At 39.7% G+C, this 25321-nt stretch overlaps 1 protein-coding gene across 6 annotated transcripts in view; it reads right to left on the bottom strand.

The window, feature by feature from the left end:
* RAPGEF4 (Rap guanine nucleotide exchange factor 4) overlaps positions 1-25321 on the bottom strand; it is a 290032-nt gene that overhangs the window by 190199 nt on the left and 74512 nt on the right. Inside the window, exon 1 of one of the 6 annotated variants that reach the window (XM_086718912.1) lies at positions 196-465. The exons of the other annotated variants lie outside the window; for them this stretch is intronic. Coding sequence (XP_086575038.1) covers positions 196-213 — 18 coding nt within the window. The 5' untranslated portion in view covers positions 214-465. Of the gene's footprint in view, positions 1-195; positions 466-25321 lie in introns of those variants that run through there. 6 annotated transcript variants of the gene reach the window in all.

Raw genomic sequence — 25321 nt, 5'->3', positions numbered from 1 at the left:
TTTAGTCCTATAAAATAACATAATCTTAAAAATATTATTATCTATTTTTAAAGCTTCAAGTAACCTTAAGTAATCTCTGAAACTAGACATGTCCATGTCTCTTCCCCTTTTAATGTTTTGTCCCAGTAGTTATAATGGGGCTCTGATTACACCCCAGCCACCAGAATGCAAGCAGTAAAGCCCTCACAGAACCACCTGTTTTCTTCTCCACATGAAGCACCTTGCCTGGTTTAGCCTCCTGGGTCTTCCCTCTTCCACCTTCTGCCCAGTGTCCCACAGGAATACACAGTGTGTGTCCTGTCCCCTTTGCTTCTGGCTTTCTGGTCAGGCAGGATGACCCAGGACAGGAGTCAAAGAGGAAGCTAAGAGCATCATGAGCCGGGTGGTGGCAGAATGGAGCAGGGAGGGGCCTGGAGAAGCCATTGTAAGTCACTACCTTTGGCATCTGGGCCAGGTCACCCAGCCATGCAAGACCATTTTCATATTGTTTCCCTAAATAGTCTGCCTGGAGAGTGACCCTAGGGATACCATTAAAATATCAATGACAGTGATAAGAAGTTGATGTCAAGCCTCTGTTTCAAGGAGCAGAGGGAACATCAGATTACTGTATTTCTTCTTATGTACTTTTGCCTTCATTCTAGAGAGGGAATCATGCAACCCCTGACTCTAACAAGAGAGGGAACAAGTATGTCTAGAAGTCAAGATCTGAAGAGGTCAGTGCCCCTAATTTTTCTATTTGCTCATTCATTCCTTTATTCATTCATCAGTGGGAGTCATTCATTCATCATTCATTTACACATTCAAGGCATACAATGAGACCATTCCATCCCCAAGTTTTATCACATTCCAGAGGTAGAAGAGACATCAGACAGAATTTGCTGGAGACTCAGGATGAAATGGGAGCATCTGAGAGGAGCACTGAGTATTTCAAGAGTGAGAAGTTCAGGGAAGGAAACAGAGAGAAAGCTGCCTGTGACTGAGTATCAGTCCCAATAGAATGTGCCTGCTCCTTCAACCCACCAGAAGGGGAGCTGTGCATGGTGTGAAGAATCTCTGCATTACAGCAGAAATCCCAAGAGTGCTAGAACATATCCTTTGTGTCTAGCAGAGAGCACAGTATGCCGTGAGCACTCAAAAAATATTTGCTAAATAAATGAATGATCTAAGAATGTGGATCTGCTCCTGGGACTCATGTTGGATGAACCTTAGTGAGTGAGCATATTAGAGGACATCCAACAACATAACCCTCTAGAAGTTGCAGACAAGAAACTTCCTCAAAAATGTTTGCACAGTGTAGTGGAATTGCACAAAGAAAGTATGCCGGGCCCTTAAATGTTTGCAAGTGAGTGCATAGGTAAAATGTGGTACATCCAATCAATGGAATACTGCAATGAAAAAAAGAACTGCTGACATATACTACACTGTGGATGAATTCCAGAAATGTTATATTCTGTGAAAGGAGCCAGAAATGGAGACCACACATCACATGATCACACTGAAATGAAACGTCCAGAAAAGGCAAATTTATAGAGACAGAAGGTAGATCTGTGGTTGCCCGGGGCTGGGGGTGGGATGGGTTTAACTATAAACAGCATGAGGGACATAAGCAGGAGGATGAAACGGTTCTAATACTGGACTGTGGTGATAGTTACACCACCTTGTACAGGTTCCCATTGAATCACACTCTTGAAATGGGTGAATTTTATGATATATAAATGCACTTCACTAAAGTTGTTTTAAAAGTTTTGTGAAGGGAGTCATAAATTATAGGTTTGCCATCATGCTGTTATGAGGAAGCTGCTATGTTGTTGGAAAACACGAAGACAGAAGCCCAGATTTGAAAAGACTCCCATCTCCTAATTCCTAACCTCAGGGCCCTTCCTAAAAAGCCTGCTTAATGGTTGCCAGGGCTGGAGGGAGAGGGGAACGGGGAGTGACTGCTGAATTGGTATGTGGTTTCCTTATGAAGTGATGAAAAAGTTCTGGAATCAAATGGTGGTAATGTTTGCAAAACATTTTGAATGCACTTAACGCCACTGAATTGTACACTTAAAATGACAAAAATGGTAAGTTTTATGTTTATGCATTTTACCAAAAGTTGTGGCCACGTCTGAGGAATATTTTCACATTTTCCTCTCATCTGTCAAATCCATTCCCTGGTAGCCACAGAAGGGCCAGCTGCTGTCCCTGGCCATCTCACAGAAGGATGTCTTAGTCCAGGTGACAACACAGCTCTCAGAAATTTGTGTGCTGTACTCTATCACCTTTCCTCTGATTGGCAAACATCAGATATTAATTAAAAAAAAAATCTGGGTTTGGTTTGCATTTTAATCCTGTGCACTTGAAACCGGTTGGCATCATTCAAAACAACTCACGCAGGGACGTTCCCTGAACTGTCAAGGCCATTCATTAAGTGTTGCTGCCATGGCTTCCTGCTCCCCGAAAGTGTAGGAGGCAATGACTTCTCCTGTCGCAGATTTAGCCATGGCATATTAGGAAACACTTGCTGTTTGTCAAAAATACTTTAGGTCCATAAAGCTCTAAGACTCCCTGTTCCCATATAATCCAAAACCTTTCCAGCCTGGCCTAGAATCACTTCCACGTGATCCTTATTGCAAATGCCCTGGGTCGCTATCATCTACAATAATTCCTAGAGTACTTCTTTTCACCATTATCATTTGTACTAGTTAGTATTCCGATCAGACAATCTTTCTTTGCTTCTTCCCAATAAGAAAACAAGTTGCTTATGAATTAAGTAAATTTCCCAAGGATGCCAATATATTTAGGCCTAGAACCAGTCTGAACATGTTTAGTATTCATATATTTGACTGGTGTTGTACATAGAAAGTAAGGATTCTCAGCTATAAAATATTTTCTACCTCAAGGATGACATTAAACTGATACTTTCATTTTGAGATTGGCTAAAATATGCTACTGAATGGAGTGTGAAAAAAAAAAAAACCCTCAGGTTTCCATTTGTGAAATAAAATTCAGAGAGCTAGTACTAAATGCCAAATGTCTACAAGAACTCCTCCGAAGAATTACTTCTTTGCTGCCAGCCAAAACTCACAGGGACACACTGTGGCTGAATTTTCTAATTGTGCTTTTTAGATGCTGGATAATTTTCTGACTATTAAAGACAATCATAGCCAAGCCTAACAATAAAAGTAATTGAATCTCATGCTTGAGAGCATACAGCTGATTCACCATGGGGTGTCGGACAGGAAGGAGGCAAATGAGAGGAGGTGAGAAGTCCAGAAGTAATTTTCACTCCATGAAAAGCAGAGACTGCCTTCACAGTAGAAAAGCCTGAGATGGAAGTGTGTCCTTATTCTCCAGGCCCGTTCTCCCAGGTGGCACCTGAAAACTATCAACAGGCATTAGAGACTGAACCCCAGCTTCTGCCCCAGGTCTCCTAAGCCCAACCTAGGTCGTTGAGATGAGATTTCCAAGAGAGGACAGGGTGAGGTCATAGCCATTCTGCCCTTGGGAGGCTGTGCCTGCTCCAAGTCTCCCTGGGTGCTGGGCAAGACAGAGCATACAGACTTACTCAGTGGTGTATGCTAACCAAGCATAAAATACAGCCTAACTTGTATGTACAAGAAGAGTTTTTGCCATATATATATATATATATATATATATATATATATATATATATCAATTGCATTTAACCTCAAAGATTAAGCTTCTTTTTTATGTACTTTTAAAGCTTATATATTTATTTAGAGGGAGAGATCTTACATATATTTTTAAGTTTATTTATTTATTTTTGAGAGAGAGAGAAAGTACGAGCAAGGGCAGGGCAGAGAGAACAGGAGAGAGAGAATCCCAAGCAAGCTCCACGCTCATAGCACAGATCCCAACATGGGCCTCAAACTCATGAACCATGGTATCACGACCTGAGCCGAAACCAAGAATCAGACATTTAACCAACTGAGCCATCTATTACCTCAAGCTTCTTCTATATCTAAGGCAAATAACACAAATACTATATGAACCCTGCCTTAAGAGCCTTAACAATTTCATGGTAAAAGTACTAGCAGCTGTTCGGATATAAGCTAACCAACCACCTGGTGTCAGAGCAAGATCTATTTCTGTGAATATTAAATGTGCACAGATTTCAAGATTTAGTGGCAGTCACAGAGAAGGCCTTCACAGATTGGCCTTTACAGAGAAGAGATTCTAGTATGGGACACTTGGGTAATTGCTTAATTTTCTCTTCTATAAATGGGGATTCAAACCCACAATCTCAAAATCAAACACAAAGTCAAAATCAAAATGGCTGCAATGATATATATGAATATGAATATTCACAAATGGGATAGAGATTATAAATAACCTCATGTCCTTAAGACTAGATAAGTGTCTATATTTCTACTTAGCTCTAAAGAGTGACATTACCCCTTATTCTTTTCCTTTAGTCTTCTTATCCAATTACTTTGGGTCCTGTATTCCCAACCAACATCTCACATACTCACCTCCTTTTTCTGGCCTATATTCACCCTAGGCATGGCCTCATCACAGCATATCTAGACTACCGTGATAAATGCCCAGCTACTGTGCCACCTTCAACCTCTCCCTCATACTATGGAGCATTCTACAGCCAGATCGTTCTTGTTAATTAGCACTATGATTACAGGGAAAACTCTAAAGACTTGCCAATATCAGCAGATCCAAGTCCACATTCTTTGGCTTAGATTCCTACCCATTTTCCCCAGGCTCCTATCCACAAATTCTCCAACTGATTTCCCAGCGCCTTTAACTTCACCACCTCTGTAATATCACTGCTATAACTCCATGGCCTGTGTGGCAGACTGTGTTTTGCAGAAAGGTCATAACACTATCTCCTATCCCATATGGTCTTTCTACAATGTGACTTTAATGCGTTAAAGGTTGCACCTATGTTCCCTCTCCTTCAGTCTGAACGCATCTGTAATTATGATCAAAATAAAGTGGCAATGGATGACTTACAGATTTAAGGAGCTTCTGCCTGTTTCTCTTGGGACACTGGTTCTTGTTACCTAGTCTCCTTGCTGGGAGGAAGCTAAGCAGCCATGTGCAAAGGCCACATGTAGTGGTCTGGTCACTAGCTTGAGCTGGGACCAGCTGACAACCAGCATCAACCAACAGACATGCCAGCAGGGAGGCTTTAGCTGATTCCAGCCCCTAGCTGTCCTCTGAGTTGCCCCCAAATGATCCCAAGTGGAACAGAGATAAGATGTTCTCTCTCACCCCTACCCCCTGTCATGTCCTATCCAAACTGCAGATTTGTGAGCAAAATAAAAGAGTGTGGTTGTTTTAAATGACTAACTTTAGGATAGTTTGTTATGTAACAATAGATAACTGGACTAGACTAAAATACCGTCCCCCTCTTTTTGGCCTTCTCAAATCCCACCTACCTTCCAAAGCCCAGTATAGTCCCCCACCTCCTTCATGTTGTTAACCTCATCTAAAAGTGATTTTTGTCTCTGTCTCTCTTGCTTACAGCTTGAGTAGCTGTATTGAGTAGCTACTTTATTGAGTAGCACTCAATAAAGACCCAAGACCATGAGAAAAAAGACCATGCTGTATCTTCTAGGGTACCCATTCCCATCATCTCTCGGAATGTCTTACACATAGCAGATGGTCTATATATACTTGCTGCATAACTAATTTTCTAGCCTCTAGAGTAAAATGCACACAGGAGGCACTTAATAAGTGACACACACTATGGCAGGTGATTAATATAAAAAATGATAGGAAGAGAGGGACACCACAAAATTTTAAATGGAGGATTAGGTAGTTATAGGAAATCTAAAATTTCAAGTCATTAAACTGCCTTTATATTGAGTAAAGTAGATTTTTTTTTTAATTAATAGTTTATGTTCAGAAGTGGGTGTGGGTGTGCGGGTGTGTGTTCAGCCAACGTGTAGATTTGGATGTCTGCTTTCGGAATTGTTCCCTCGTTAATAATTAAATTCTAAATGGGCATTTTGAGAACTGGTAGTAACTATCCACATTGTATGGTCTCGTAATTACTCAAGTGTAATTAGAGTATAGGAGGGCTCTGAAATAGGCAGAATGTTTCCTGTCAAGTGCCACCTGTACCAGGACTTCTTGAAATGGGGATCATGAATCCTAGATGGTTGTCATTGGATGAGATTCATGAAGTTCATGTCTGTAATTATATACAAAGTTTTATATGTATGCAGTTTTTTGAAGGAGAGGGTCCGTGACTCTCAACAGATCCCCAAAATAGTTTTGGAAACCCAGTTAATCCAATTATCACATGTTCTTGTAACTCCTGTTCAGAGATTTCTGCTAAACAGGCAGAACTGGGCCAGCAATGGGGAAATACCAAGGCTGGTCTGACTCTGCCAACTGCCTTGCATGATGGCCTGGGGAAAATCCTTTAAAACTCTTTGGAGCTCCTTGTGGACCTCTCAACTATAAAAACAGGAGGCTGCACTAGGGATACCCAGGCATCTCAAGATAGTTTCCCTGAGAAACACCCTGAGAAAGGGGAAGGAAAGGTCTACTTCACTTGGTGTTTTTCCATTGGATTTTCTTTGTAATGTTAATTTTGGTTAAATCAACATGTAAGTGTTTACGATTGTTTATTCAGTAAATATAAATTGAGTGCCCACCATTTAACAGTCACTGGCTATGGACTTTCTACTCAATCCTTTAAGACTTGACCATTACTGGGGCGCCTGGGTGGCGCAGTCGGTTAAGCGTCCGACTTCAGCCAGGTCACGATCTCACGGTCCGGGAGTTCGAGCCCCACGTCAGGCTCTGGGCTGATGGCTCAGAGCCTGGAGCCTGTTTCCGATTCTGTGTTTCCCTCTCTCTCTGCCCCTCCCCTGTTCATGCTCTGTCTCTCTCTGTCCCAAAAATAAATAAATGTTGAAAAAAAAAATTAAAAAAAAAAAAAAAAAAAGACTTGACCATTACTGAGTAGTCCACCCCAACACTGCACATAATGCTAGGAAGTAAAGTGGACAGTAAAAGTATGAAGAGAAAGTCATAGAGGACCAAAGAACAAATGCTTCATCGCTAAGTGGGTAGAATAACTGTTGTGTAGGAGATCAAGTAGAAACATAGTACTCCACTGATACCAGGTTGATTTGGTTAATCTGTCTGGTAGGTGGATGTCCATTTACTCCTTTGTCTTTTAGATTTGCATGCTCAGTTAAAAGAACAGCTTTTTTCCTTAAAGAAAAATCTTTCTGTAAAGACATGTAAATAGCTACATTCCTGCTCAGAATCTCTGAACGAGCTCTCACAGGAATAAAATCATAAACAAGCAAAAAGCAAGTAAACACAAATGCTTAATGGAAAGGAAGATACACAGGAAGTAATTTAGACCCATGGATAATCTGATCATAAGTCACCTCATGCTCAAAGTTTCAATGGAGGAAGATTTTACACAAGCTTTGAATTACACATGAAACACAAGACAAAGTACGAGAAAGAAAACAGGTATTTAGCACTTAACAGGATAGAAGGTGTGACATAGATCATTTCATCATTCTGTGGACCATTAATTTCCCCCCTAATGTTAGTACTTTTAATTTTTATATTAATCCTCAATCTTTCATATGTATGTGACTTATCTCTTCAATTAAGACATATACTTGGGCCCAAGGTACATATATTTTTTGGATGTTATCTGAATGATGATGTGCCCCTGCTAAATATTCAGTAAATATTCTGTGAATAAATGGAAGTTTCTCCTTAAAGCTTAAGATCATAGAAAATACTGACTTTATAAGGAAACTGAATAATTTCTTCTAACTCACCATAATTATTTCCACAATATATTTCTTTCATGAAAAGTAAAAGTATAAATGGAGATCCTCAATTTATCACTGATAATTTGGAGTTGGGGACATGGAGATCTATAGAAGGAGGGGGCTGTTCTCTGTTTGGTACATGGGGATCAGGGGGAGGGTTAGGAGACAATCTTATGTATTGCCTACATTTGGAAACTGGAAAAAATTGTAGTTCTTAAGAAAAAATAAGTTTAGTAAAGAATAACATATGGTACCAGTAAATGGGGTTTGGTTTTCTTCAAATATGTGGCTCATGTAATTCTTCCTCCTGACCTCTCCCACGACTGTGTGTTTGGTGTTTTATTGTGAATATCCCATACCATTCCGGCCTTTAGATAAATTTTCACATATGTAAACAAAATACCTAGTGCAGCAAAAGCATTTGATGTGCACATTATCTTCAAGTTGTATAAAAAATGTATATACAAAGTCCTCTGGATTCATCTCCAGACAAAGAGCACTCCTATAATAAAAATAAAAATTAAAAAAAACCCCACGTCTATGTGGTAAAAAGAACTAAACGTTCATCACTAGCATGCTTAGAAAGATCTTACATTTATTTAAGATATTCACTTTATACTACACATGAGAGTTCCTTAGACAAAACTAATTTTGGATTCTTCTTTAGTTTTTGTCATAAATCAAATATCCAAAAGCTGACTCACATAATATACCATACTTCATTTTCTCTAAGTCAATCACAACAAAAACAAATTGCAGGGAAAACACAGGTGGGATTACCTTTCACCCAGACTTCCCAGTGCATTTAGAGATTGGACTATTTGATCATCTTAGCATGATGCACCATTAACATGACTCTCCCTGTGAAGTGGGCTGAGATTGAAATGGAGAAGACATTTTTTAGGAGGATGTCCTTTCACATCATGATCTATACAGAATAATAAACGTGTCTCAGGTAACTAGAGGGATTACCTTCCAACAGGCCATTTCTTGTAGGAAATGATATGTAATAGCATGAGGGAATATAATAAGAAGAGTAGCTTTCTTGTATAAGAGGATGTTCTTTTCTTATGTATCTCTTGATTTTTCACCTCAGGGTCTCATAAGAAGCATGACCAACACAGGAAGCACTTCATGTTTGTTGAATTTAACTCAATGTTATAGATTCCCTTTCTTCTCAGTGTCAGCGAGAATAGTAAGTACTCTATACTAATTTGGGCTACTGCTCTCCAACGAACATAAGCATTTTTCTCACATATATTCCATTAAAGGAGGTTGAAACTGGGTCTTTTTGCTCGTTTATGTGGTTATTGGCTTGCTTATTTGGTTGGTTGGCTGGTTTGTTTTTGATATTCTTGATCTTAGGACAGTAAGAGAGAGAAACAGCATGGTACAAATCATGATGTCTGGAGTCAGATGAGACTAGTTTAGGTCATCCTAACTCCTTTACTTTATTAGCCATCTAACCTGGGGCAAGTTCGTTAAATCTTTGTTTTCTTACTTATAAAATGGGACAGTAATCTGTACTAGCCAGGGTTGTTAGGTGGATTAGATGAGACAAATGGCTACTAAGCATTATGACAAGCCCACAGTAAGCATTAGGCATCACTGATTTTGTTTATTATTATTACCACATCAAGTCACAATTAGGATAAAACAAAATAATATATAAGTGCTTCTTGACAGCTAACAAATGCTAATGCTTATATTCTAGAAGAGCATGATCTAATAGACAGTATGAGCCATCTTCCTTACACACCCCAGGGAGTGTTCTTGAGTGGCTCTCTTGGCCACATGTTACTGTTAGAGCACATACATAGGTCTAGCTCACGCATACCAACACTTCATGAATCTTTCACTCTGAATTAACTCAAAAAATGCTTCCAGTGGCCAAAATTCACAAGAAATAGAACTAAGCATCAGAATGTTCAGGTTTGCAATGAGAATGCTGGTAGACAATATGACTTTGATGTGGCACTTTTGGATGCTGAAAGCACTAAACGACTATAGCCTTGGGAGATGCTGCATGTAGCCATGAGCTATTTCCAGCCCTTCTTGTATTTCCTGGCTTTACCTGGCTGGGATATGTGCAGATTTGTCATTTATACCATTCAAATAATTATGGCCTGACCCATCTCCTGTGTCACATCCTCAAGTCTCCTCACATGACTCATCCTTCAGCTGGAAAGCAGGAAGTGCTCCATTTGGGGGAGGAAGCCAAAGGACACCACACCTCAGGACAATACTGTTCTTACTCAGACAGTGTATTATTCTCATCTACCAGGCAACACCCAAACAGAGCATGTTTAATCACAACAGCAGAAAGGAAGACAAGGGCTGTGAGTTCACACTAGTGTCTCATATCTGAGATACCCCGTGACAAAGAGCTACAACGAAGAAACTATTCCACTGACCCCTTGCCCAGATGACTTCTGGTGGTTCCAAAGCACCGAACCTCCCACCTCAAAGTACAGAGACCTAAGCCTTCTTCAGCTTCTTCTGGCATATCTCTTGGAAGTGATACTCACTGGCACAGAACTAAATGTAGGTAGACAGAAGTGGGTGCATTTTACACATATTTACCCAAGCCTACATGTCTATACATGAGAAAGTTTGGGCACCCAAAGGAAGCTACTATGCAAATTGTTGTTGCCAAGATGTTTGCTATTGATCAATTTGCATTTTTCAAAATAAGCCTGTGTCTACACTGACATGTGACATCTTTAATTGCATGAAGAGTGTATTTCCATTACAATGGGTCAGGAGTTACCTCACCTCCCATTTCTATTCAGAAGATCTGGAGTGGCCAGAAATATCACCTTCAATCAAGGATTGGGAGAGTCTGGAAAAGCGATGCTTCGTCTCATCTTCTTTTTGCCCTGGACTCACATTCCAATCTGGAAATGGATACTTTAGAGGAATGAAAAACTGGTTAGCCTCAGCTCTTTCATGACTCTAATCTTTCAGAGCCACTGAGAATTTGGCTTCTGAAATGGAAATGGATAACGGTTAAGAAAGTGTATTATCATACAATTGTGTGGAGTTCTGTTTTAGTGTTTTATAATTCCATATTTATTTATCACTAAGGGTAACACATGAGTTTATCATAAAAATAAGAATGTATTCTAATGTTTACATTTATAAAACATATTTGAGTGACTATCAAGTTATATATATATGTGTATATATATATATATATATATATATATATATATATATATATTTTATAATGGTTATCATTTAATGAAATTCTTTCACTCAGTATTTACCTGTGTGCTAGACACTCAGACACTCTACAACCATGTAAGCTATATTTTATCTCATCTCATTTTATAGATGAGAAAACTAGGGTATAAACCTCTGCTCAATATCATACAGACAGGAAGCAGTAAAATCTCATTTTGACTCAAGTCTATATGATAGCCAGGCCATGTGTTTTCCACCCTAGAAATTGCCCCATCTACATATTAATGAACTTGCATATTGTACTATATGTTTACAGCTTGACAAGTAATTGAGAAATAATGTTTTATAAAGATTCTGAATCACTCCAGCCACATATCACTAATCCAGAGGTCCCTTGTACAGATCTCCTAATCAATCTGCACAACTAAGACTTGCAAATAAGTCATCTAAGCCACCAAACCAAAGGTGACATTTATTTTACACATGACACTGCTACAAGCATGAAAGCTCCCTTCTTCAAGGTCTATCTACTCTTGCTTCAGACACCATGCTGAAAGGGTGGCTGTGTCGTTTCCCAACACTTCACAGAGAAAAAGCACCCAGGGAAGGCAATAAAGGGGGGGTTGTATAGACAAGAATACTGATTGCTATGAAGAGTGAAAGCTGGGAATTTGGAGCAAGGGGGAAAACAGAAAAACTATAGAATTCTGTAACACAGTGGTGCCATCTAGAGGAGGGGCAAAAACTACACAGCTTAGAAACCCTTGAGGGCTTCTACAAGCCAACAGAAGTACAGAATAAGATCACGAACTTCTAAAGATGACACAGTCATTATGTCGGAGGAAAAGAAAATGTAATATTTTACCTAAGACAAAATGGGAGAAGTAGAATATAAAGTAATTTATAAAAATTTGTTCCAAAAATATTTTGATGTTTAAAGGAAGAATATTTCCCTTTATTAAAAACCAATCTTTGAATAGGCTTCTCATTTGTTTTTGACAAATAAACACCTTATTTATTTCCAAGGGGATTGCTTGTTTTAAAAGAGGTTTCCAAGCTTTTCTGGAAGAGGAGCTCACTAGCTCTGCTCTGTTGTTTACTAGCACTTTTTTAACACCATTTTAGCTTGCCTCTACAAGTTTTTAATTAAGAGTAGTTCAGTTCCTCTTTCTTCGTATTATGGACCCAATCTTAGACACTCCTAGCAATCTCCTCCCCCAAAGTTTTTGGAGCCGTGTCTGCCATTTTCCACTCATGATTATAACCCATTTTTTTTGGAACCATTGACGAGCAATGCATTGGGTACTTGGGAATGATTAGATCCAGGCATGAAGATGGAATTACTTCATCTCTGCATCCAGGGTTCTTTAGCTCCAACCCTGTAAGACAGTCCCACCAAAAGTATCTGATCTGTAAAAATAATGAGGGACCATGTACTGAAATGGCTAAGCCATTGATCTGGCCAAGAAAGTATGCGACATAATTTTAAAAGGCATTCTTCCCTTTAGTTTCCCTCACATAGGTAAGGATGAATTATTGCTGGGAACTGCATTTTGTAGTATACACACCTAGCAACTAACTAATTTAGAATTAACCTCCTGGAGTAGCATCTTCCCAGTAGAAAAGGATAAAAACATTAAGTGGATAAATTAAAATAATTTCTAAGAGAAGTGACAGACAACAAAATGTCTTTTAAAAAGTTTTGCTTTATGGTAACATGTCTTTAGGGATGTGTATCTGGGGCATAGTTCAAGAGAAAGAGATTAGACGAAAAAAATTAATGAATGAAATGTCTTGAGGAAAAAAATCATGAAGCAAGTCAGAAAATGTCTCTCTAGTCCTAAGTGCCTGGTCACAAAATACATCTTTTTTTTTTTTTTTTAGTGAAAATTCAGGATTTTTAAAAAATATATATAATTTATTGTAAAGTTGGCTAACATACAGTATATACAGTGTGCTCTTGGTTTTGGGGGTAGATTCCTGTTACACACAACACCCAGTGCTCATCCCAACAAGTGCGCTCCTCAATGCCCATCACCCATTTCTACCTCTCCCCCGCCCCCCCCCACCCCTCAGTTGGGTGTTCTCTGTATTTAAGAGTCTCAGTTCTCTGTATTTAAGAGTCTCTTATGGTTTGCCTCCCTCCTTCTCTGTAACTATTTTCCCCCTCACCTTCCCCCATGGTCTTCTGTTAAGTTTTTCAAGATCCACATATGATGAAAACATATGGTATCTGTCCTTCCCTGACTGACTTATTTCACTTAGCATAATACCCTCTGGTTCCATCCACATTGCTGCAAAAATGGCCAGATTTCATTCTTTCTCATTGGCAAATAGTATTCCACTGTATATATAAACCACATCTTCTTTATCCATTCATCAGTTGATGGACATTTAGGCTCTTTCCATAATTTGGCTATTGTTGAAAGCACTACTATAAACATTGGGGTACTTGTGCCCCTATGCATCAGCACTCCTGTATCCTTTGGATAAATTCCTAGTAGTCCTATTGCCAGGTCATAGGGTAGTTCTATTTTTAATTTTTGAGAAACTTCCATACTGTTTTCCAGAGCAGCTGCACCAGTTTGCATTCCCACCAACAATGCAAGAGGGTCCCCATTTCTCCACCTCCTCACCAGCATCTGTTGTTTCCTGAGTTGATAATTTTAGCCACTCTGACTGGCATAAGGTGGTATCTCAATATGCACCTTTAGCAAAATCTTGGAAGACATTTTAAGACATATGGTAAACAGGGACCATGTTTCTTTAATTTACAAAGAGCTCTTATATTGTTATAAACTATAGATACAACCCAGTAGACTACTGGACAAAGGATATAAAGTGGCCACTCACAGGAAAAAAAACCTGCCAGGAAATATTTTTTTAAATGTTTTATTTATTCTTGAGAGAGAGAGAGAGAGAGAGAGAGAGAGAGAGAGACAGAGCATGAGCCAGGGAAGAGCAGAGCGAGAGAGGGACACAGAATCCAAAGCAGGCTCCAGGCTCCGAGCCGTCAGCACAGAGCCCAATGCAGGGCTCGAACTCACAGACCATGAGATCATGACCTGAGCTGAAGTCGAATGCTCAACCGACTGAGCCACCCAGGCGACCCCAGGAAATATTTTTAAAGATGCTTATTAACCTCATTCATGATTAGGTAAACAAAATAATAATAATATACCAATTTTTTTTCCTGGAGAAATTTTCAAAATTTGAAATTACACAATGTTAAAATATACAATGTTGGGAGGAGTAGAAACTGGTGCTGACTTTCTGAAGTGTAATTAGAAAATATTCAACTTGGGGAGCCTAGGTGGTTCAGTCGGTTAACCATCTGACTTCAGCTCAGGTCATGATCTCATGGTTCGTGGGTTCGAGCCCCCTGTCAGGCTCTGTGCTGACTGCTGGGGCCTTGGAGCCTGTTTCAGATTCTGTGTCTCCCTCTGTCTCTGCCCCTCCCCTGCTCGCACTCTGTGTGTGTGTCTCTCTCAAAAATAAACATTAAAAAAAAATTTTTTTAATAGAAAATATTCACCTTGTAAATTTCACATAACATCCATATAATACCATTAGTAAGGACTTACTCCATAAAAGTATATCAAGATATATGTACAAGAATGTCCACTACAAAACTTTTTACAAGAACAAACACCAACATAACTGTCCGTGAACAGGGGAATAGGTTAAATAAATTATGGTAATCCGGCCAATGAAAAACTCTGTAGCATAATGTGGCTAACCTGAATGCACTGAGACAGAAGGGTATCTAAGATCCACTAAGTGGAAAAAAAGGAAGATACAGATAATATGAATGATGTAATCTCATTTATGGAAGTGTATAGTTTAAATGTTTAACTATAAATACCATTATATAGTTATTGTTCATAACAAAACACCCCAAAACTTAGTGGTTTAAGACCAGGACTATTTATTGTTTCTCAGATTCTGTGGGTTTCCTGAGCAGTTCTTCTGTTGGTATCACCTGGGCTTACTCAGATGGCTGCAGCCAGCTGGAAGTGGGTTGAGACTGAAGGCACTCTCTCCTCTGGGCCCTCAACTGGTAGAACTGAAATGACTGGAATGGACCACATGGTTCTTCCTCTCAGTATCTTCACATAATGGAGGAAGCGCTCCCCATGGGCAAGAATAAAACCACAAGGTCTCTGTAGGCCAACACTCAAAGTCAAACACAGACCTTCCCATAGCATTTCCTCAGTGAAAGCACATCTCGGGGCTAATCTGGATTCAAGAGGAGGAAAGCAGACTCCAACTCTTGGTTGGAAAAATGAATTTGGCCAAATTTGTGGCCATATTTAATCTACCATTCTATATATGTACATATCTACCTATCTATAGCTATATCTATCTGAAATGTTAGCAAAGAAGCAATTAAAATAATTTCCTCTCAGGAGCGGAGCTGGGAATGTGAGCAGCAAAGGAAAAGTAAGAAAATAATTTTCAGTTAATGCATTTCTATCCTCGGGGCTGGCTTCATGGGCATGAGACCTGTGCAAATGCTCAAGGACTCTAAGCCCTTGGTGTAATTCTCTGCTATCACCATCTTGACATTCTTAGTCTTTATCTTAGAACTTGTGTTTTATAACTGAAGTACAATGGGACAGTGGAATATGTATGTGAGCAGAGATAGTACAATGTGCATGTCCACTGTTCACTGACATCCCTTTCACATGGCACTCACAAGAGAATTCTCTGCCTCATGAGAACAGCATTCCGGTCCACCCGTGAGGCATGGGAGTTCAACACAACTCAAGTACACAGTACACATGTTATATCTTCCAATGAGCAAATCCAGGTGCTGACAGCCCCAGAAGCCTCATTTTCTACTCTAATCAGATCTTCCTTTGAACACAGAAAGAGTGCAATGGTATTGACAAAAGAACTCTATCATATCCTTTCTTATTCATGTTACTTCCCTGTATGAGCCAACCACTTACACTGAAAATAATGACATAGAGGGAAAGGAAAGCTAGGGCAACCCACAGTTCCTTTTCCTGAGTCCTGCCTTAGTGATCTGTCAGCTGAAGCTAGAGGGTGTGGGTAGAAGGTGTGTGCATCAAGAACTGAAATAAAAACAGCTGAATTAGTTTTGTACATGGTTTCTATTGTTCTGGTAAGAATATAATACATATGCACATACAAGCCAGGAAATAGAAATTATTTGGTAATCCCACATACAAGTTAAATATCCTTATATTTGCATTTAAAACTGGCATTGCACCACAGAAAGAAAAACGGAAAATTTGTGCTAATAATATTTTTTCTTTACTTTGAACATTAAATAGCAAATAAGAAATATAAGGAGTTGAGATAGAAAATGCAGCAGAAAGGAAAATGCTTTCTATTTTAGCACCTCTAGTGACACTTTCTTCCTGTGGGAAAAATAAGGAATGTTACATTTTTATTTTGCGCTAGGCCCCACCAATTTGTTGTCAATTTTGTCTATACTGTTTGAGTTTGTATATATAGGTCCTGCTTTTTTACATTAAAAAATAGGTTTATTTTTATCATATCCCATACCCTCTTTAATTTTACATTTAAGTTTTATGAGCTTTATGCTACCCATTACATCAAATCAACATAGATTTGGGTTTTTTTTAAGTTATTAAAAAATAATATCCAGGAAACTGATAAGAAGACAGGTACCCAAAAAAGAAACATTTTTATTAAACAAAGGCAATATTTCATATTATAATTCCTGCTCTCTTTTGTAGGCAAACATTCTCCCTGATTTATAGCACTGAAACCATAGTCAGCACAATCAAATTAAGCAAGAATAATATGTCAGATTAAAAAAAAAAAACAAATCCAATTTTATGAACTCAATTCATGACAGCTGCACTATCAACCTAAATATTTATTCTCTCAAGGGCCATAGATGCAAGGTCATCTACACCACAAGGGATGCTTGTCTTGATTGGTACATATACATCAACTCAGGAAATGTAAAAGATATGAGGAAGTTATTTACAGGGACAACTTCTTGGAAAATTAATGCCAAAAGAATTTCCCATGTTTTATTTATTAGCATGGCATCAATGTGATATCCCATAGCTTTGATGATTAAACACCTCTATTCAAATTTAAGGAGGTGTTATTTCTTTATTTACTTCTTATACTCTCAATATTACTAATCATGTATATTACTTTGAATTTTCCACAAACTTATTAGTTTGTAATAACTAAAAATTAAAATGAATTATATTACAAAAACTCCTACATGCTTGGCTAGAATTTTCTCTCTGAAACATAGTCACATTTTGTAATAACGTTCTCAGATTTACAACATCACACCATGCTGACAGGAGATCCAAGTTGTTGGAATTTAGATAAATAGTAAAGGAAAAGGAAAAAGTCACCTAAATCCCTGATAGGTAAGTTAGAGTCAAGCTGTGTGAAGATTGTGATTCAAAATGTCTTTTAGAAATTTTAAGTCTTCTTTTTTTTCTCAAGAGGTTGAGAAAAAGAGTCAAATGTAAGATTTGGAAGTCATTCCCAATAATCAGTCAAAGAGAATATTCTGCACAAAATATTCTACAGAAGAAGCCAGCTCCCTTCTGGCAAGTGAGCTAGTGGTTAGGGCTGGGGTGAGAGAAAGGCATGTTTTTCATTACATATATTCTGTTGTACTTTTTGAATTTTTACCGAGTGTATGCATTACCTGGTTTCAATAAATTAAATTTCTTTAAATAAAAAACAAAGACAGCTATTGCTTTGCATAATGGGCCATGCTCTAGCTAATTTTTAAAAGTACCATTGTCTAAAGGTATCCAGTTAGCATTGTGGGCATTATTACATGTGGATGGTTTTGGGGGAGAAGTATGGAACAGAAATACAAAACCACACTTCCATGAAAACTTATTAAAGTTCAATAATTTTGGAATTGGATACAAAATACTCAAATGTGCTCTATTTAGAGAAGCGATGGATCCATAAATTAGAAGTATTTATTTTAAAACAGGCTTTGGTAGAACCTCTTTACTGCAAAGCATTTCTGTTTTGAGGCTGGAACTTGGCATTTTTCCTAATGATTTCTTTTCACTACAAGATGAGTTTCTGGATACCAATATCTCAGCCTGAAAGCCACAATGAAAATTATTTCTATCATCTCCATTCTCACATCACAAATTCTGTAAAGATTTGTCGAGAGTAAATGTTCTCCCACATAAAGTGTTACTCTCCCACATAAAGGGAGAATAGGCTATATAGTCTGATCTGTATCCCAATTCTATAGAAAATGGTCCCTAATCTCGTGGGGTCAACAGAGCCCTTTCAGATTAGGATGAAAGCTCTGGACCCTCTTTTCAGAAAATGCACACAAATAAAAATTATCAGACATTTGCAGGTTTCTCATAGCTGATCTGTGAACTACCCAGAGCTCATGAAACCTGAATTAGAGTCCCCTGTTGTGGACCAATCCTCTTTTCCGACACTACATATAAACCTGTTGGCCAATGGATAAATTGGTTAACTAAATAGATAACTAAGTAAGTTATCCGATTACTATAGGGCAAAATGCTAATATTGGGTCTAATCCTGAATTCTTCCTAAGTAAAAAAAAAAAAAAAGAAAAGAAAAGAAAAGAAAAGAAAAGAAAAGAAAAGAAAAGAAAAAAGTCTCTTTTTATATCAAAAGCTCCCATAACTGATTTCTGGATACTTAAACTATATTCTTGAGACTAAGCTGGTAATAACTTATGACTACAAAACTAACACACGTGAAAAGATAAGAATGACTTCTGGCACTTAGTTGGTGGTTGATAAAATTCATCTTTTATTGGTAGTTATTATTCAAATACAAAGACCCACCATGTGAATGTAAAATCCAAATGACCACAGTGATTTTTAATCAGATCTGGTCTTAGATCATGTCATGGATTACCACAAATGGGATGCTCTAAGGGGCTCACCTTCCTTCTCCATCAGATGAGAGAAGACTCTGCCAAGTCCCACAGTAACACAAGATAAAAAAGAGTGACATGGAATATTCTGTGCCTTCTGTGACCCAAGAACCCAGGCCTAATGGCTACTAGGAACCCTGGCTACACCAGCATCAGCAGAGCCCCCACTGAAAACCCCAACTGATAAAGATCTGTAGGCCTCCAAATCTGGCAGAAAACAAATGTATCCCCAGGGTGTATCTATTAACAGTCCTTAGTTTCCTCTGTCATTTTTTTTGTTTGTTTATTTGGAGTGAGAGAGAGAGAGAGAGAGAGCACAAGGTGGGGAGGGACAGAGAGAGAGAAAGAGAATTCCAAGGAGGCTCCGCGCTGTCAGCACATAGCCCAACACAGGCTCAATTCCACAAATCGTGAGATCAATGACCTGAGCCAAAATCAAGAGTCGGTCACCTAACCGACTGAACCACCCAGGCACCCCTGTCTGAGTCAGTTTTGAAGCAACACTTGGCCTCTTGCTTGGGGCTCTGTCAGCCCCAGGACCTCTCAGCTTCTAGGATTCTTGGTCTATTTGGAGGAACAACAGTGCTCTGGGCCGCCATTTTCCCTGAATCTTAACAATCCCATGTTTAGCCTTCCTATCCCCATCCCCTCACCTGATCTCAACCTGTCTTTCTTAAGTCATTTTCTTTTTCATCATCTGGATCCTCATCCCCTCAAGAGGAAACACAGCCTCCTCTTGGCTTTTCATTCACAGACAGACCTGGTTTACAACACGAACTGCCAAGAGGTAACACCTACGTGAAAGGGTTGCTGTCATTCCTTCCTGCTGTTGTTCACCTGATCGGGAGGAGACGGGGGCAGGTTAGGGGAGACAGCAGCTGGGCTGGATCATGGGACAGGTGGAGAAAGAAGGGAAAGTACAGCAGAGATGGGGAAGGCACATGCAGGTGCGGGAGTGAGCAGGAGTCTGCTCAGGGATGTTTCACTGACGATCTGCCCTTCAGTTCTCTGGGTTAACACTTCTGGGCTTGTTACGTGTTTTTGCTCCAGGGAGCAAGCAGGCACAATGCTGGTGTCCAGAAGAGCAGGCAGATGGCCTCGGAGAGGGTACAGAAGGAGATGAAAACCCTGTGCCGTTCTCAGGAAAGGCTAGGTGGCTCTGACAGGCTCATCTCTCCATAAAGAACCTGAGGATGAGACAAGCCCACCCTGGAACTGGGAGGGTTATGGTGACCCCTCCTCCGTGTTCCACGGAAGCGGACACGTTCCCAGTAGCACTTGCATCCTCTGCTTGTGCCTGGGGGCACCTTGCTGTCAGTAACCTTCCTGTCACCCTTAGGATGACAAGACACACAAGGAGACTTTCTCTCAAAATGGTTCTGACTCTCCCTGGCAGCCACCCTCCTCTTCCCCCACTTCCAGCCCGTACATGCCGCTCTGCTATAACTCATATCATCAGATTTTAAAATTTATTTTCATATATTTATCTTCATTAGACCGTGAGCTCCTTGAGGGTCACATGCTATTCATGTCTGTGTGCCCAGTGCCTAGCACAGCACCTGGCACTTCATGGATGCCCAACTAGTGCGTGCTGATAAGACTTAGGTTGATAAGAATATCTGTATAAATTAACAGAGGCAATACGGCTGGAAAAGGATGTACGGCCACATTTAGAAAGTTTTGGGTGCCAACATAGATGGTTTAAACAATGTCCCTGGGCAGCAGAGACCGCAGCACTAGGGGTCTGAGCAGGCACGTGTATATCTGAACTCCTCCATCTGTACCCATCCATCTCTACCTCCCACACCATTTACCGGGTGCTTCCTTGGGGCAAAGGGATTGATGGTCTCATATCATTTCTTCCTCGAAACCTTTAGTGATAGGATTACTGTTAACACCTTTTACAAATGAGGAAAGAGGTTTAGGCAATTCAGTAACTTGCCTGAGGACACAGAGCTCCTCACAGGCGCGGCCAGACTATCATCAGAATCTGGCTGATTCCACTCCCTGGTCTTTGAAAACCATGCTGCCTCCCTTACACTGGCTAGACTGAGGAGAGACAAGGCAGGTAACAGTGCTGGTGGGATGGAATTGAAGAGAGAGATAAACATACAATTGATTATAAAAGGAGGCTGGCTGGGACGGGGAGAACCAAGGGGGGAAATCAACCTGAAATAGTGAAGTAAACTTGGTATTTCCTACTAGTCTTTTTTCACTTTTTCTGAATGTTTAAAAGTTTGAATAAAAAGTTGGAGGGGAAAAAAGGTAAGTCTGACATTTCAGACCTAAGAGAAGTCTGAAGAAGAGGCTAAGATGAGGGAGAAGAAAGTATAAAGCCACAGGCAGAAAGCAAGAAAGAGAATTTCAGGAAGATGAATTGCCAACTCTGTTAAAACTTCTCTAAAAATTTCTTAACAATGTCAGGACTCATAATAGTTTAGACTGTTATCCATGTGCTTGCAATTATTACTACTGGGAAGTCATGTAATGATTCTAATTTATTAATTTTATTTTATTAATTATCATCTCATTAAATATGCCATCTGCTATGTACGATGAAACCTTTGGTAATTAAGGGAAGAAAATGTTGATGGAAGCAGTGTGATCCACAGTAGTTTTCAGAGAACTAACATTTTTCAAGCTATTTAGAAACTTCATAATTTTCGACAAGTAAATCCTTTTTACAGTGTTGTTCACAAAGTGGTATATATTCCTAAGTAGGTGGATCTCTTATTAAATGCCATATCTGATCATTTTACTACATTTCCCCTTTCCAAGTTCTGCTGTGCTTTTTAACAGGGATTAGAAACAAGTTATTACAGAGATGTTTTCTCCTTTTCAGTATATTTGTACGAGGAAATTTATTTTTCTAATTTTTTTTAATGTTTATTTATTTTTGAGGGGAGGGGGTCAGCAGGGGAAGGGCAGAGAGAGAGGGAGACACAGAATCCAAAGTGGGCTCCAGGGTCCAAGCTGTCAGCACAGAGCCCGATGTGGGGCTTGAACTCATGAACCGTGAGATCATGATCTGAGCCAAAGTTGGATGTTTAACCGACTGAGCCACCCACGCACCCCTGTACTAGGCAATTCTATGAATTTTAAACAAAGTGAAACATGGGCAAAAATGCCCTCCAAACAAAGTAAAACCCACAACAAATAGAAAGGCCTAAAACTGAAAAGCCATTTTCATTAACACTTATTGGTAAGAGCTGCGCTTTCCCCAGAACTACTAAAGAGGTAGATACAATTCCGGACAGTGAAGGAGAGAAAACAGTTACAGATGCTCAAAAAAGAGGACTCACTTCACTGACTTCAGGAGATATTCCAATCCCACCCATTTTTCACTCAGACCCAAAGTTTAGAGCAGTGTTTGGGGGGACAGGAGGAAAGTGGGAAAGGGTTTTACCATCAAATCACTGGCATCTTTAAAAAACGCAAGCAGAAGAGTGGTGGAAGAGACACAGGTCATGGTACAAATATCCAGAAAAGAAATCTTAAGAAAATTTTGTTACAGTTGTATAAAATAAGGTCCACATAGGGGTAATAAGAAACAAATGGTGGCAATATATGAATTTGTAAGAGCATTTATAAATGCTTTAAAGCAGTAGAGAGAAGCAATAAAAAAAGTTTTAAAAACTCATTCAATTCATGCAGACAGAACTAAAACACATTATTGCTTATATCATGTGATTTTTCACAAACCGTGAGATCATGACTTGAGCAGAAACCAAAGGTGGACGCTTAACTGACTGAGCCACCAGGTGCCCCAAACTAAAAACAATTTTTTTAATGTTTATTTAGAGAGAGAGCACAAGCAGGGGAGGGGCAGAGAGAGAGAGGGAGACACAGAATCCAAAGCAGGCTCCAAGCTCTGAGCTGTCAGCGTGGGGGAGATCATGACCTGAGGTGAAACCAAGAGTTGGACACTTAACTGACTAAGCCACCCACGTGCCCCTAAAAAGGTCTTTAAACAATAAAATAAACTTTTTGTTGGGGACTTAATGGATTTAGAATGTATGTACTTTAAGTTCATGAAAAATGAAAAGTCAGCAGACCAAGATAAAATATTTGCAGGAATTACAACAAAGGATTAGTATCTTGATCAAATAAAGCATTCACATAAACTGATAAATAAATGCCAATGTATGGGTGAGTAAATATGATCAGGAAAGAAATATGTAAAGAAAATCTCAACCATCCCAGCAGTAATCAAAGAAACACAATGACAATAACAGTGCCTATTATAATGGAGGAAAATCTATAACAGTCATGCTGGCCAAGGCTCAAATAGTCCTGGTGGCAGGAAAAAAAAACAAAAAACTATTGAAAATAAATGTGATCATATTTATCAAGAGACATAAATGTTTCCACACCTTTCAACTTAGTATTCTTTTTCTGGGGATTTATCTTAGAGAAGTGACTCTCTAAGTATATAGTCCAGGGTTGGGTCGGGGATCACAACATTCTCAAGGGGCCCATGAGCTCAAAACTCCCTTCATAATGATGCTATGATATTACTTGGCTTTTTCACTCTCATTCTCCTACAAAGGTACAGTGGAATTTTCCAGGAGCTACATGATGTGTAACGACAAGACTGCTCTGACAGATAAGAGAATATGTGTTTGTAGGATGGTGGAATTGAAGGAAGGGGGTGGATTTTGCATGTGATTCTCACACTTTCAATAGCCAGACCACACAGGCAACCTCTAATCACAAACCCTTAAATAAAAAATCCCACTCACTGTATCTCTAAAATACTGTTTGCCATTATTACTTAAATCTGACAGAAACCCCAATTTGGAAGTAGAATGTCTATATGAGAGAAGGAAAAATTACACTAGGAGATTTAACACAAACAAGGAATAAACATATTTTTCAATCACAGAGCCTTAGCACGGAGCAAAAATGCCAGGCAGGTAAATGCAGACCCAGATGCAAAGGGGCACAGTGCCCACTTACCAAAGCCCACTGCTGGAAGACAGGTTCTCAGCCCTGGGTGCCCAGTACACCCATCTGGGGAGCTTGAAGAAGCCAGCGACACTCAGGGCCCCTCTTCTAGAGATTCTGGTTTCAGTGTTCTAGACAGGGCCCACATATGGGAAGTTTTAACTAGCTTTCCAGGTAATTCTAATGTGGACCTAGTTTTTAAGAACTACAACTGTAAATGATTAAAGATAACAAAAAGGTCTTGCCTTTCAAATGATATAATTTAATATTTTCCATTCACACAATTTGTGGCTTTGCCTTCTTGAATTTGCAAACCAAAAAGGGAGGTGGGGGGCACTAAATTTTCCAATTCAGAAGGCAATCAATCAAGATTAACTTGGAGCACTCCTGACAGCAAGACAGGATTTAAGTCAAGGTATCTTTATAATACAACTAGGTGGCCCAGGAGCTAGAGAGCTTTCCAAAAAGTCATCTAGCAGAGCTGGATTAAACCAGGAATAGATCAGAATTTCAGGCCAGACCACTCTACCACATCAATAGCCTTTAGGAGGTCTGTCTTGCATTTATTGGTTTGGGCCAGACAGCTCAAAACACTGAGGTTAGTGAGATCAACCACGGCAAGCCTGCAGGAATTCAGAGAGGCTGAGTTGTGACAGGATTTCCTGCTGCTCCTTCCTCGGTGTCAGACACCCTGTCCCAGTGACTGTGCTCTAACCTCTCCGCGGCAGCCTGGAAACTACACAGGAGTGGAATTTGACCCAATGAGAACAGAAAAGTCCCATGACCACAGGGCTTCCTACACTTAAAGAGCTTAACAATATCCCCCAGTCCATACCACGAGTTCTTTCTGAATCTCAAGTTCTTAAAGTTTTCCCAACTAGAACCGTCTTTACCCGGGGGACCCATTAAACCTCAGAGCGGATTTCTCCAGTTGATGAGTGAACAACAAACAAAACACAAAGCCAGGCATTTGGAAATACAACACATGACACCCTCAGAGGGCAGGCGGACCCCTATTCAAGCTTGCCAGGGCCAATCACAAGGAGAAGAAGGCAGAACACAGCACAAGACAGTGGAGTGAGGAAGCCCTGCCTCTCCTGCGTGCTCAGACCCTTGGGAACAAGCTGCCTTAAATGTTATAATTTGGTGAACTGACCCCAAGCCTTTGGGGATGCTGAAACCCAGCCTTGTTAGCCACATAAGAATTCAGAACCAGATCTCTTTGTCTTCGGATGAAATGATATCCTGGATGGAAATGAATCTCTCCCTCCCTTCCCTCGTATGTCCTCCAGCATGCTGTATCTTTCTTATAGTACTTTCCAGTTTGTCTTACATCAGGATGGCTTGTGTTTGTGCTTGTCTGTCTTCTCCACTAGACTGTAAGCCAGACAGACAGCCGTGATACATTTTACACCTCCACAGTGTGGGAACCAAGTACATATGTTTGTTGAATGTGACGGGAGTTTCTTACAGATGAAATTTTCAAAGTGGCATC

Source organism: Puma concolor, chromosome C1 (assembly GCF_028749965.1).
Source record: "Puma concolor isolate L17-30 chromosome C1, mPumCon1.1.hap2, whole genome shotgun sequence".
In the NCBI taxonomy this organism is placed as follows: domain Eukaryota; kingdom Metazoa; phylum Chordata; class Mammalia; order Carnivora; family Felidae; genus Puma; species Puma concolor.
The sequence above is the reverse complement of the archived record's forward strand: the minus strand, read 5'-3'. Positions and strand labels throughout refer to the sequence as shown.